The sequence below is a fragment of the Cnephaeus nilssonii genome (genome assembly GCF_951640355.1).
Source record: "Cnephaeus nilssonii genome assembly, chromosome: 3".
NCBI classification, from domain to species: Eukaryota; Metazoa; Chordata; class Mammalia; order Chiroptera; family Vespertilionidae; genus Cnephaeus; species Cnephaeus nilssonii.
In genome coordinates, this window is record NC_137074.1 from 27,253,135 (window position 1) to 27,267,171 (window position 14,037).

The 14,037-nt window shown below is 33.8% G+C and overlaps 1 protein-coding gene across 1 annotated transcript in view; it reads right to left on the reverse strand.

The window, feature by feature from the left end:
- Positions 1-5,650: 5,650 nt before the first annotated feature.
- Positions 5,651-14,037, reverse strand: part of BCHE (butyrylcholinesterase) — a 52,983-nt gene continuing 44,596 nt past the window's right edge. Inside the window, exons 3-4 of the mRNA XM_079763448.1 lie at positions 11,898-12,064; positions 5,651-6,179 (exon numbers count right to left, since the gene is read on the reverse strand). Coding sequence (XP_079619574.1) covers positions 6,055-6,179; positions 11,898-12,064 — 292 coding nt within the window. The 3' untranslated portion in view covers positions 5,651-6,054. The remainder of the gene's footprint in view (positions 6,180-11,897; positions 12,065-14,037) is intronic.

Genomic DNA, 14,037 nt, shown 5'->3' on the forward strand with positions numbered 1-14,037 from the left:
TTTGAAGATGGAGGGCCACAGGTACCTGTCCTCTTATATGGTACAAGTACTTCTCCTCTGAAGCTGCTTTTAAAATCTGATGAGTAGGATTGCCTTATATGGGAAAATGTCCCAAACTATTACCATTGAATTTCTTAAGATAGGGTCTCTGGGATCCAATCAAATTTACTAAAATTGACACCCTATGCATTGGACTGATACTAATAATGTGATACTTTACATTAGGACATTAAGACATAATAATTTAAAATTATCTTCTTTCAATAAATAGTGAAAGTTAGAGTAAAGTTTGAAAAGATGATTATAAGACATCATAGAAATGTTAGAATATTTCCCAGGTACTGAACAATGTATATGAAATGTAATTCCATATAGCAGTGCTAGAGAATGATCAAGAAGCTTAGGTCTTCTGGAATTTAACACAATCTTTGGTAGCCTTAAGTCTACTCTAAGAGAAATGAATGGCTACCTCTCTAACTGGCTTTAATGCCAGGTGGATTGAAAGAGAGAGAGAACATGGTACTTACTCTCTGTCTTTGAAATCTTCAAAAATCTAAAAGGAAAGAAGGAATAGTGTTCTGTTAGAATTCTCACTTCATATTTTGCACATGACTTCAAAGAGACAACTCCAAGGGAGGTTATTAAAGTTTTATCTTTCATGGTTATGTGAAAATGTTAATTCACTTACCAAAGAGAATATTATACACACATTTGGTTTAAAATTGAAATGCCATAGCAGATGTTAGCATTTGTTTTTTACTCACTTATTACCTTGCACAAAGATAGTAACTTCAAAATTAGCATATTACAACATTGTAAAACAAAGATAGCACATTTCAACTAAAGAAAACCAGGAAAATATCTTTAAGAACAGTGGGAGAGGAAGAGTCCTCGTGGACAAAAAATGTTATTTTGTGCCTGGGGCTATAGACTAAAGACATTTGATGTGGTGAAAACCAAGTTTTGTTCCTCTCAAAACTCATATATTTCTGGGAATCATATTTTCTAGGGTTTCTTCCCAAAGGTCTTAATAGTATAATGAAAATTTGCATTACAGATATAAATGCAATTCTTTATATCACCAGTCACCTTTAGACCACAGCATATGGATCTGTGGCTATTCCTTTGCATTAAAGAAACAGAAAAAGAAGAGAAGAGAGAAGAGAAAAAGGAAAAGAAAAGGAATGTTATGTGCAAAATGAACTTGTCCATAACCATCTATCAGGAAAACAATATCACCATGAAAACTTAAATTTCATGTAGAAAAGAGGAAGAAAATATTCTGGAATATGCAGATTATTTTCTGCCTAAGGTCTAAAATATATTAGGGAAAAACTACCAAAAAGTTAGTAAAAACTCAACACCTCCTAAATTCAAGTTCTGCCATTCTCTTCATTAAGTTATTAAGAGAATTACTGTTCCTGAAGGATATCTGTGATAAGAAAAATATTTGTATTTTTTTGACATGGCAATAAAAAGTTGATAGAAATGTGTTTGGGTCCTAAGCACTTGAAGAAATCTTAGAGGTTGGTTTAGGCAGTTAAAGTAAAAATTGCAGTGAATAAAGTCAACAACCAGGAGACATTTTGTGCAAGACTACTACAATGGAGGATAGAAATTGAACTCCTCTGAAATAAAAGCTGAGGTGAGCTAGTGGAAAAGTACTGAAGGACATTGGGGAAGGGTTGTCTAATAAATTGTGTTGAGCACATTGAGTTGTTGAAATGGCAAATGTTTTTCTTTATGATGAGGCCATATGTGTTTGGTAATTGGCTCCCATCAAAGTCAGGATCCTATCTTCCCAAGAGACTGGCCAATGAAGGCACTATCTTTTTTAATATTTAGATTCAAAGCAATAATTTCCAGGTGTTTGCAAAAGACATTTCCTGTGAAATAAATCTGGCAAGAGGTTGGGAGATTTACAGATATTTCAAGGGGCAGAGAAGGAATTAACGTTTGTAAGATTTCTAAAGTTAATGCTCTAAGAAATGGGAGGTCAAAGGCCTACAGTCAGGAAGACATCTGTCCAAAGTTTTGTTATGCTATTGGAAGCATATATACTAATAAAAGAGTAATATGCTAATTAGAAAAGGAGACCTTCGGGACGTCCTTCTGGACAAAGACATGGTGGCAGGGCAAAGGCAGAGGCGATTAGGGGCGATTAGGCTGGCAGGGGAGGGCAGTTGGAAGCCAGCAGGCTGGGAGGAGGCGGCAGTTGGGGGTGAGCAGGCCAGCATGGGGGTGCAGTTGAGGGCAAGCAGGCTGGCAGGGGGACAGTTGGGGGCGAGCAGGCCAGTGGGGGGGGGCAGTTCAGGGCAATCAGGCCAACAGGGGAGCAGGTGAGGGTGATCAGGCCAGCGGGGGCGGGGCCAGGTGGGGGTGAGCAGGCTAGCAGGGGGGGAGTTGGGGGTGAGCAGGCCGGCAGGGTGGGGACTGTTGGAGACAAGCAGGCTGGTGGGGGGCAGTTGGGGGCGAGTAGGTTGGCAGGGTTGCATTTGGGGGCGAGCAGGCCAGAAGGCAGAGTGGTTAGGGTTGATCAGACAGGCAGGCTGGTGAGCAGTTAGGAGCCAGCAGTCCCAGATTGCAATCCCTGTGGGATCGGGCCTAAATCGGCAGTCGGATATTCCCTGAGAGGTCCCAGATTGGACAGGGTGCAGGCCAGGCTGATGGACACCACCCTGTGCATAAATTTTGTGTACTGGGCCACTAGTTAAGTTATCTTAGCCATGCCAACGACTTTGAATTTATATTCCAGGTTGAATTAGCTATACCATTAATATTTATCTGGTGTTTTTTTTCTTTCCTCTTTGATTGAAATCGAGAGTAGCTATTCTAGATAGATAATACATAGATGGATGGATAGGATAGATAGATGATAGATTATATTCTTGGCATATTCATTTCAAGGATTTTAGAATTCTTAACAATATTATATATATTTTTATAATATATTCACCTGAGACTGGAAACCTCATAATTTGATAGATAATATTCCTCACTCAGTTACTAACAATATAATCGATTTATTATTTTTCTCTTCAATTAATTTATAAATAAACTTTTTCCAATTGTAGCAGCACATGCCAATGACATATCAAAATGACTGTGTATTTTATATCACAACTGGCTTTAAAATGACTAATAACAATTTAATATTATTTTAATAATTATATATATATAATAAACATATATTTATATTAATATCTACATTTATAAAATATATGTATATCTTACCTTAGTTTTTTTTTATAGGAAAGACATTTTATTTTATTTTTTGTTTGTTTTTTAAACTGCTTTATTGAGATATACTTGACATTTAAAATGTTCAATTTGATAAGATTGACATATATATATATATATACATATATATATATATACATTTGTAAAATCATCATCACAATCAAAATGTTTCCCACTATATCTTTGTAATCCATTACTCCTAACCCCCATATGTTTTACAGATATATAAGGCATATAGATATATATTTTTAAAAAATTTAAATCACTTTGTTTAGGTACAATGACATACAAAAAGCTATAGATATTTAAGGTATACAACTTGATGAGTTTGGATTACCTTAGTTTTTAATGCTTGAATAGATGGCCATTATATGCCTACTAGAGGCCCGGTGCATGAAATTCATCCACCAGTAGGGTCCCTAGGTCTGGCCGGTATTCAGGGCCGATCGGGGCCTTCAGGCTGCTGGACTGGTCTCCCTTCCCCGGCTGCCAGCTGCCTGCTGGGCCTTCCTTCATTCCGCGCCTTCCTCTGGTGGTCAGTGCATGTCATAGCGAACTCCTGGTCTCCCGGTTGAACTCCCAAGGGGACACTTTGCATATTAACCTTTTCTTTATATAGATAATGCCTTTTTTTTTAATATGGCAAAATCTCTTTTTAACCCCCTCCTGTAATAATTCAGTAAATTTCTTAAGGTGATCTCTTGCTGCACATTAATAAACTCCCATATGTAAAAATGCATGTATTTGCATCTCTGTGTGCATGTCTGGGTGTATATGTTTAATTGTGGTGGTCTTTGTTTTATTCTTTGATAGTCTGAAGGTTCCACCAAGATTGTATTGGTAAACAGCACTATTGGTTTACCTTTAAATACATTTAGTCAAAAAACCTGCATTTCCTATTTTTCTTACCATTCTAATTTTGAAACAAACTATAAAGAGAACACACAGGTACAACAGAAAAATTTATTAACTGTTGAGTTTGTCATTCTTTTCAGAAATCTTGGGAAGGTTCCAATTATTAGAATATTTTGTTAAAATGCCACAGCAGCAATTACGATAAGATTTATCTGTGGAATTTAATTTCTGGGCCAGAAATTAATTACTTTGCCTTTAAAAATGATACCTTTCATATATCAGAGTATTCCACATCAAAAGGAGATCCAAGTGATTCTGAAAAATATAGTAGATCCTGAAAGAATGTCCCCTGAAATCAAGAAGGTGTAGGACGGAAGGCCTGATAATTCACCTATCATTTGTTTGTTTTTTTTTCTTCAATTCAGGAAGAGGGAAGAACCATAAACAATAGCAAAAAAAGTCCGTTTATAGCAGTACTGAAGTGATATCAAAACTGACTTGGCTTCCACTGTAAAACTCTAACAGCTAAAGCTGATAAAGTACCATGAACTTTGAGTGAGCATGGCAGACCCACGCTAGCTCCAACCATGGACACACTTAGGAAAAATGAACAATGGGATATGCTTTAACCAACAGTATGCAGACCTGTAGGCTCACTTTGTCCTATCTTGAGTGCTAGTTTTCAATTCTTTTTGTTTGTTTGCTTTAAGATATTTTATTGATTTTTGGAGAGAGAAGAATGGAGAGAGAAACATCAATGTGAAAGTGAAACATCCATGGACTGCCTCCCTATAGAGGATCAAGCCAGAAACCTGGACATGTGCCCTGACTGGGAACCAAACCAGGAACCTCACGGTGCACAGGATGATGCCCAACAACTGAGCCACACCCAGCCAGGGCTAGTTTTCAATTCTTAATTAACATAATCAACAAGTAGTACCGTTTTCTGAAACTTCTCCCTTCCAACTCATCCCATTTAGTGAATTACAGTAAATTTATTCATTAGATATGGTCCTTTGCCATGCAAGTTAGTACATGCAGCTTTGCAATTTTTAAGTTATAAAAATAATACAATTTGGCTGTTGAAAGTAGAAATTTTCTTTTTTTCCAATTGAACAATTTTCCTATGAAAAATGGGCCATTTTTACTAATATTTCTGGGTCCAGCCAGGTTTTCTATCCCAGATGGTACATGATTTCTGACTGTAGACTTCTGCTCATCTACATTTTTTTCTTTTTGGAGTTATAGGAAGAGTAATTTATATACATACATGTTTGGGGAGGTGTAAAGGAGTGGGGAGTTTCAAAAGGGCAAGAGTTAAAAGAATAAAGAATATAATTTGAGGATTCTAAGAATATATATTACTAAAAATATGAAACAGAAATGTACTGCTTTCCTTTCTCTTAGTAGCAACATTTTATTTCTATCTAAGAGACCAAGCCTCTTATTTTAAGACTCCCTCCTGCTTTATGTTAAAAACAAAGAGATAGTTATTTTCTGTTTCGTTTTGTAACTCAGATTGACATTAAATTCATAAATTATTTAGGGGAAACAGTATTGTAAATTATAGTATCCAGTGTTTCAAGACCTCATTCATTCTAAAAAGGTACCCTTTTATGAGCGGTAAGGTAAAAAAATGCAACTCAAAACAGATACTTTTTAGAAAATAAATGTTAAAGTTTTTTGGAAAAGAAAAAGTTTGAAGCCACAAATCATTTAAATATGCATATAATTAATTGTCACACTTTATAGTGTGAGATTTAATTAAACAAGTTCTAGCCTTTTGGGTTTTGGAATGCTAGGTACAATGCTAAGTGATAGATGTGAGAAATCGATATTATCCTTCTGGCATTTTTGTTCAGCTATATAATAGCTTCTTATAGGTGTGTAAGAGAGCTACTGGTATTTTTGCCTTGATTTACAGGAAAATGAACATTCTACAAAGGGTAAATCTATTAATTAGAGACCTGCACAGCTTTCTTTCTTGCTAGTGTAATCGTTAAATTGATTTTTCCAGTCCATCATGTAATTGTTCCAGCGATGGAATCCTGCTTTCCATTCTTGTTCTGCTTCATCAATATTTCCTGTAAAACAGGGAATAAATTGAATTAATGTAAATTTTATCTCTGTTTCTATTAATTAAAAAATAATTTTGATTGCAGTTGCCATTTTTTCCAAATACACTGTACAGCAATATTTTTATTTTTTATTATTTATTATCAACTTTTCTTACTTCCCAAATAACTTTATTAAATTGTTATATATTATATAAAAATGCAAATAATACATTTGTTTAAAACATATACAAAATACAAATATTTATAATACATAAAATGCAAAAATGAGTTTATATATTATATGCCAAATTATAACATATTACATATATTTGTTTTTGTTTCTAAAAAGATAAAGATAATATTCTTTTCTTGAGTCTCCTACTCATAACAAAATTTTTATTTAATGCATCTTACTTTCATATGTAATTATACTTCAGAATATTATTCTTGATGAAAGTGTTTATATTACAATAATTATTACCACACAGATAACTTTGCAATTGGCATTCTATATAAATTTTGCACTCTTTCTATATTAATTATTTTAATTCCAAACAATTCTTCATTATTGAAAACAGTTTATTAAAACTACTATAGGAAAGCTGTTTATTAATCGCTTTGCAAATGAGAAAGACAACTAAGATAATTTATGCTTTCTAGTAATTTGCAAAGTGCATGTATGTGTCATGAAAGAGGGGTATTTAAGTAAAAAATGTGAGGCAATGAACCAAATTAGTCTTTCTATGTACTACAAGAACCTTGAATCTTGATTTATTTGAAAGTGTATTAGATGAAAGAATAAAGTTTGTGAACAATAGAAACTCTTAAATTATAAACTTTTAAAATCATATATTGATGTTCCCAATATAAATAAATATGATAAGTCTAGAAGATGGTTTAAATCATTTAAATTTATAAGTATTATGTACATTTGTAGTTCTCTTATTGTTTTAAACTTCTAGTATGCTGAATTGGTCATTGACTTAAACACAAAATTTTAAGTAATTTACATTTTCCTAAAAATAATAACTTAGAATTGTTAAAATATATAATTTTCAAGTAGGAATTTAAAATAACAATTATAACTTTGTAAAGTTTTAATTTAGAAAAGACAGTTCATGTGATCTCATACTATTTTATAATACACATGGAAAAGTGTCTTCCTTTTATTCATGCTATTAATAATGGAGCACATTCATTAATTCATTTTTAGTTTATATAAATATCAAAATATTTAAAACATTTGTACAAACATCAATATATTCTCTGGAATTTAGAATAAATCTAGGTTTGAAATGTTCATACTGCTTGGAAAATGGACAAATATTTGAGAATTTATATTAAAAAGTCTCGTTTTATATAAAAATGACTTAAAGGTCAATGACTATCATTTTTTGTGAATAATATAACTTTTCTATAGTCAAAAGCATTAGAGGTGGAAGAAAGATATTAAATATTATAACCAAATTATCATTCCTATGTTATTTTTATAACTAATGTTTTAAATATTACTTATATGAAATAAGGACCCTATAGTTCAGAAAGAACACAATTTTTGATATAACAAATATATCATTGGTAATTTAATATTTATAACATAAATGCTAATACTTACAGAAAATGTCCTAGCTATGATCTTCCTTTTTTGTTGTTGGAATAATTCCAAATCTATTGATTCATGTACATGCAAGTTTATTTCCTTATGTGACAAAATCAAACATGTATTGAAATACTTAAACTTTATATTGTACAAATGCTCTGTAAACCCAACTACATTTTTCATTTAGAAGTACTGAACATTGATTGAGACACTAAATTATAAAACATTTAATTATTTTTAACAGAATCCAGGCGAACTGAATGCACCACAATAAGAAAATAACACATTTTGAGTCCCATGACATGAATGAAAACCAAAATTAGAGCTTTATCTCTTACTCCTGGTTCACCTCAAAAAGGGGAAATTCTATTTAAACATCTATAGATTTACCATGTATGAGATGCTGATAACAAGGTACTATGATGTAAAATAAAGAAAAGAACACCAGTATAGGTTTTGTAGTGACATGGATTGAAATCCCATCTTGACTACTTATTATATTAGTGACAGAAAAATTAATCACTTTTCAAATAAGTTTTCCACTATTTTGCAGTGTTACTGTGAAGAATAAATGAGATGATGTGTACATTATGAAATCAAACTCCACATACCTATTAGGAGCTACACTAATAAATTTAATGCCCGTGTCACAAAAATTTATTCCTAACTTTGGTCTTTATTGAATCTATGTACAGCTAGATCAATACCAGTAGTTCATAAACACATTGGCACATTTTTTTCAGGACTTTTGTAATCTTTGTTTTGCCACATTGTTGTCTCACTAGGAAAAAAAAAGTCAGTCTTTCTTACACAAAGAAGAAGAATAAAACCATATTTTGTCTTGATTAAAAAACAGTAATATTTCACTGCAGCTAGTCTATTTAGTCAAGTCTGAGGAGTTAGGAGAGAACACCGAGTGGGAAGTCAACTCAGAATTGTTAATGAAGGTTAAGTCTGAAGAAGAGATTAAATTGATATTGAGTTGTGCTGAGCATTATAATAAAAATATTTTACGTATTTTGAGAGTACACTGAAACTCTCTTCTTACTACTTTCTTACTTCCAAACTTGTCAACCAATTATTAAAATTTCAAAGAAATGCATGGCTTTTATGGAGTGTATCAGAACTTAATAGTTGTCCTGTTATAATTTTGAGTGTGTGATGAAATAGTAGAGTGAACAGGCTAGGTTTTGTGATGATTTCATGCTTTAAAAATTAAACTAAAAGATGATTTGACTTAATTAAAGGTTGCCCAAAGGTTTTTGTTGTAGTTGTTCCATATTTTGTTTTTCTTTTAATGGGAATAGAAAATCCAGAATATGAAAGTCGCAAAAATTTTTATTTTATTTTTTTCCTCCAAGCCAGTTTTCACTCTCATTTTTTTGGTTTCTATTCTTGCTAAATGATTAACAAATAGCAGTATATAATTCTTCAGAGTGGTATCTCAGCTCTTAAATTTATATGTGGTCTTCTTTAGTTTGGGCAAGTAATGTGTCATGATTTATTTAAAGACCAAAGGAGGAACCACTGGATCTAATATTTGTTTTCTATTGGGAAGATATGGAAGTCTAATATGTTTTTTCTGTTAAATAAATGTACTCTTCCACTTTTGGTGAAAAATGTTGATATCTTATTGACATTGACTGGGTCATTTCTCTCATGGTTTTTTCTTTTTCAAATGATTCTGATATATTATACAGTTATATTCTTCATGAAAACTCTCAATTTGATAAAATTTGAAACCAATGTATTACACTTTATTTCTTGCAGGTGCATGCAATAACAGCATAGGCAAGTACTAAATTATGGCTTGAAAGTTAAGTGTTAGAATTCATGTGCTTAAACAAGTTTTACAGATTATTTTATTTAAGAACATCTATTTCTCAAACATTAACCATTGCCTAAGTGGTACTTATAAAGCTTATTGGGTTTCCATCTTGAGTGAAGTAAGCATTACATTTCTCCTTTTAAATAATCCAGTCAGTTGTCATTCTTTGAAATTTTCTTTTGCTTGTAGAGCTGCACTTTTAAAAATAATATTTTCATAAAAACTTCCACCCATGTCATCTGAAAAACTTCAATTTTCAAAACATCAAAAAATGAAATGTTTGACGTTTTGCAACTTGAAAAACATAAGGTATGATAAGAACATGTGCTTTTAGTTACTATTTTTATTAATTTGAGTACATATATTTTATTATTTATTTTATTGTTTCCCGTTATTGATTAAGGTATTACATATGTGTCCTTATACTCCGCATTGTCCCCCCCCCCCCCGCCCACGCATGCCCTCACCCCCCTGGTGTCTGTGTCTATTGGTTAGGCTTATAGAACATGTGCTTTTAACCTTTTTAAACCATTCATTACTTATTATTTATAAAACTAAAATCATGTAATTTAAAATTATTTTTGTGTGTTTAAATGTAAATATTAAAGAAATTTAGAAATACAATGTTGATGTTCTAAAATCACATGGAACTATCCCAAGATCATATTACTAACACAGAGCAGGTATGATATTTCCACACAGTGTTGCTCAAACTAGAAAGTTGTTCAGTACTGCATAGGAAGTGGCAGAAGCTAGCTAAAAATTATGAAGTTTTTTTTTATTTTTATTAAATCTGCCTTATGGCAGTTGAGTATTTAGAGGTAGAGATTTTGAAGTAGATCTTCAGAAGTTGTGGATAGTCAAATTTTATTTTATCCACAAATAAATTGCAAGATACCATATGTGCCTGAATCAGAACGGTTCAGTTTGGCTTATAATAAATTAGTCATTTACAATCCCACCAAACCCTCTCTTATTTTTTTCTCAAATTATGAACTTCTCATTTAAAAATATTTTAAGTAAAGATTAAGACTATGCAGTGAGTGGTATGTTAAATGGTACCTCTTCTGGTCTCTTGGCAGTTTAAACGTGTTACCTCATTGTTATTCACACCCAGAGGACACAAAGGCAGCACTGTATCTCTGCCAAGGAATGCAGAAGCCCATCTCTGGATATATATTATGTCACTGAACATTTGGTAATACACAGAGTGCTGGTATATCAGAAACATTTCCCAAACAGATGGAGCACATAATTATAATTTTGGTGAGTAATGTCTGATAATCAAAAGGCATATTAAACAATCAAATACAGCTCTGAGGTGCTCCTATTTGCATGAAACTGACCCCTTCCCCCTCTAAATAAGAAACTAAAATATATATACTATATTGTGCTAGTTAATATGTAGTCTGAAAATTACAGTGTAATAGTGAACAGAATGGTAAAGTATAAAGGAACTGGCCAGCAATATGTCTGATGGTTGAAAGTCAATTACTTTTATTTGAGAAAATTAAGGTAGAAAATTGACTAGAAGAGCCACATGGGTTATAAACAGCTGAGCATTTTAAAGCCAGGCATTGAATGAGATATTCCATTTTTCTCACAAAAGATGTGGCCATTCAAGTAGTATTTTCAAGTTAATTTAAATAGTTTTTTGCTCATGAATTTTGAAATAATATGATCACCTGAGCCAATTTTCTTAGTATTTCATTATATAAATCTAGATAAGAACTTCCAGAAGATTAGCTAATTTATTTAGTATCTGCTTATTGTATTAGGTAATATGTGTACATGTGTTTAGATAAATATCTCCAGGTTCAGAATATTTAGAAATATTTGGATTGTGTTATTTTAAATGTAAACTTTTGAGTTTTTTCCTCTTTAGAAATCAAGGGTTGCACTACTTATCAATAAATTTGTTATTACCTATTTTTAGTATAAATTATATTTTGTTATATTTTTAGTTGTATGAATTATTTATTTTATGTATATATTTATTATCCATTGATTAATTCCAGGAAGATGCGTTGAATAGCAAGTAGTGCCCTATTTTAGTTCTGCTACTGTTTTATTTGCGTCTAGGGAAAAATTCCAATTTTAGTTTTCTTTATTTAATTACTAAAGTGATGTTCATATAGTAATCCCTCAAAACATATCCAAACTTGCTGGAAGAAAATTGTTAATATATAGGACTCATCCCAATCAAGTAATTATAAAGTCACAGATTAACACCATCTACATGCCTTGGATAGTCCAGATTTTCCCTCTTTTACATAATCCACAAGCAATTATTTAACAAATTATTAAAAACACACACCTGTCATTTCCAAGACCTTGGGGAAAAACAGTGTCCAGAATCGGCATTGTTGAGCACGTAGTTTAGTATATATTTTTGGCGACTCGGTATTCAAGGTTAAATATTTTTGTTCAGTGCTTTTGAAGACAGGCCAACTTGTACTACTATTCTGGGTCCCATTTGGATTTCTAAAAAATTAAAGAAAGACATTATACCTCTACTGAAATCATTGCTACTTCACAATATTGTTCTCAAAAACCAATAAGCGCTTTTTAAAAATTCAGGGAAAAAAATGTGGATTTGTTTGATGATGTCAAGCATAAACAAGCTTGGTTGAATGTTTTCAGTATCTTGAAGAACTATGTTAGTTAGAAATTGTTGGAAGTAAAGTTTGAAGAACTTTTTTACATACATTTCTGCATAACATACAAGGAGAAAAATACATTTTCTTTTCAATAATGCTGTGTTTTTTTTAATATATTTTTATTGATTTCAAAGAGAAAGGGAGAGTGAGAGATAGAAACATCAATGATGAGAGAGAATCATTTACCAGCTGCCTCCTGCATGCCCCACACTGGGGATTGAGTCCTACAACCCAGGCATGTGCCCTGACTGGGAATCGAACTGTCACCTCCTGGTTCAGAGGTCAATGCTCAACCACTGAACCATGCCAGCCAGGCAATAATGCTGTTTTGTTTTGTTTTGTTTTATTTTAAACATGTCTAAATGGTAGTGTCATTTTTGTTTCATCTTTTCCCCTTATTCCAGGCCTAATCTTTTCACAATTAACATTAATATCATCTATTTAATATCTGTTGCATCTATTTCATTCTATTTGTTATTCTTACTGACTGAGTCTGGGACCGATTACACATTTCCTTATTATGTAACTAGTGGCCTGGTGCACGAAATTCGTGCACGGGGGTGGGGGGTGTCCCTCAGCCCAGCCTGCGCCCTCTCTAATCTGGGACCCCTCGGAGGATGTCCGACTGCCGGTAGTCGGACATCCCTCTCGCAGTCTGGGACTGCTGCCTCCTAACCGCTCGCCTGCCTGCCTGATTGCCCCTAACCACTCTGCCTGCCAGCCTGCTCTCCCCCAACTGCCCCCCTGCCAGCCTGCTTGCCCCCAACTGACCCCCACTGGTGGCCTGCTCACCCCCACCTGCCCTCCCCGCCGGCCTGCTCGCCCCCAACTGCCCCCCTGCTGGCCTGCTTGCCCCCAACTGACCCCCACTGATGGCCTGCTCACCCCTACCTGCCCTCCCTGCTGGCCTGCTCGCCCCCAACTGCCCCCCTGCCAGCCTTCTCACCCCCAACTGCCCCCCCACTGGCCTTATCACCCCCAACTGACCCCCCCTGCTGGACTGCTCACCCCCAATGGCCCCCTACACCGGCCTGATCACCCACAACTGCCGTCCCATCTTGGCCTGATCAGCCACAACTACCCTCCCCTCTTGGCCCCTAACAGCCTCTACTTTAGCCCCACCACCATGGCTTTGTCCAGAAGAACATCCTGAAGGTCTCCTGGAGGGTCTCCCAGCCTAATTAGCATATTACTCTTTTATTAGTATAGATAGCCTCCTTACTCTAGGAAACTGCCTTAAGTTTCACTTTTAAGCTGATCTTACCTTCTTGAAGCCCTGTTCACTGCTTAAAATCATTTTAATAACTCCCAGTGGGTTTAGATAAGAGTTAATAAACATGATGCCACTCACATTTCCAAGCTTATTTTCAGATATTCTATTCATAAGCTAACCAATAGGAGTTAGGGATAGTTCTTTAGTAATATCCTCCTTTATTTTATTTCTTTGCCTTTGCCCCAGCTATTATTTCTGCTTGAAATCTTTTTATTCCCCAATATCATGTGTCTATGTTGATTAAGAACTTTCATATACTATTTTTGTGCCAATATTTCTTACATCTTTCACTGGGGTTTCTTAATCAATAACATGACTTTTTTAAAGAAATTTATAGTTTTGCATTCATTTACATCTTTGTGGCACTCAGTAATACATTATTACCTAGGTCAAACATTGCAAAAGTGGCTCCAAGTAGAAAATCCATAGATTTTCCTTTAATATATTTTAAAGTTATAATTATGAGTCAGACATTGCTCTAGGCTCTAGAAATACAAATAATTATGAGAAACATAGTTTCCCAC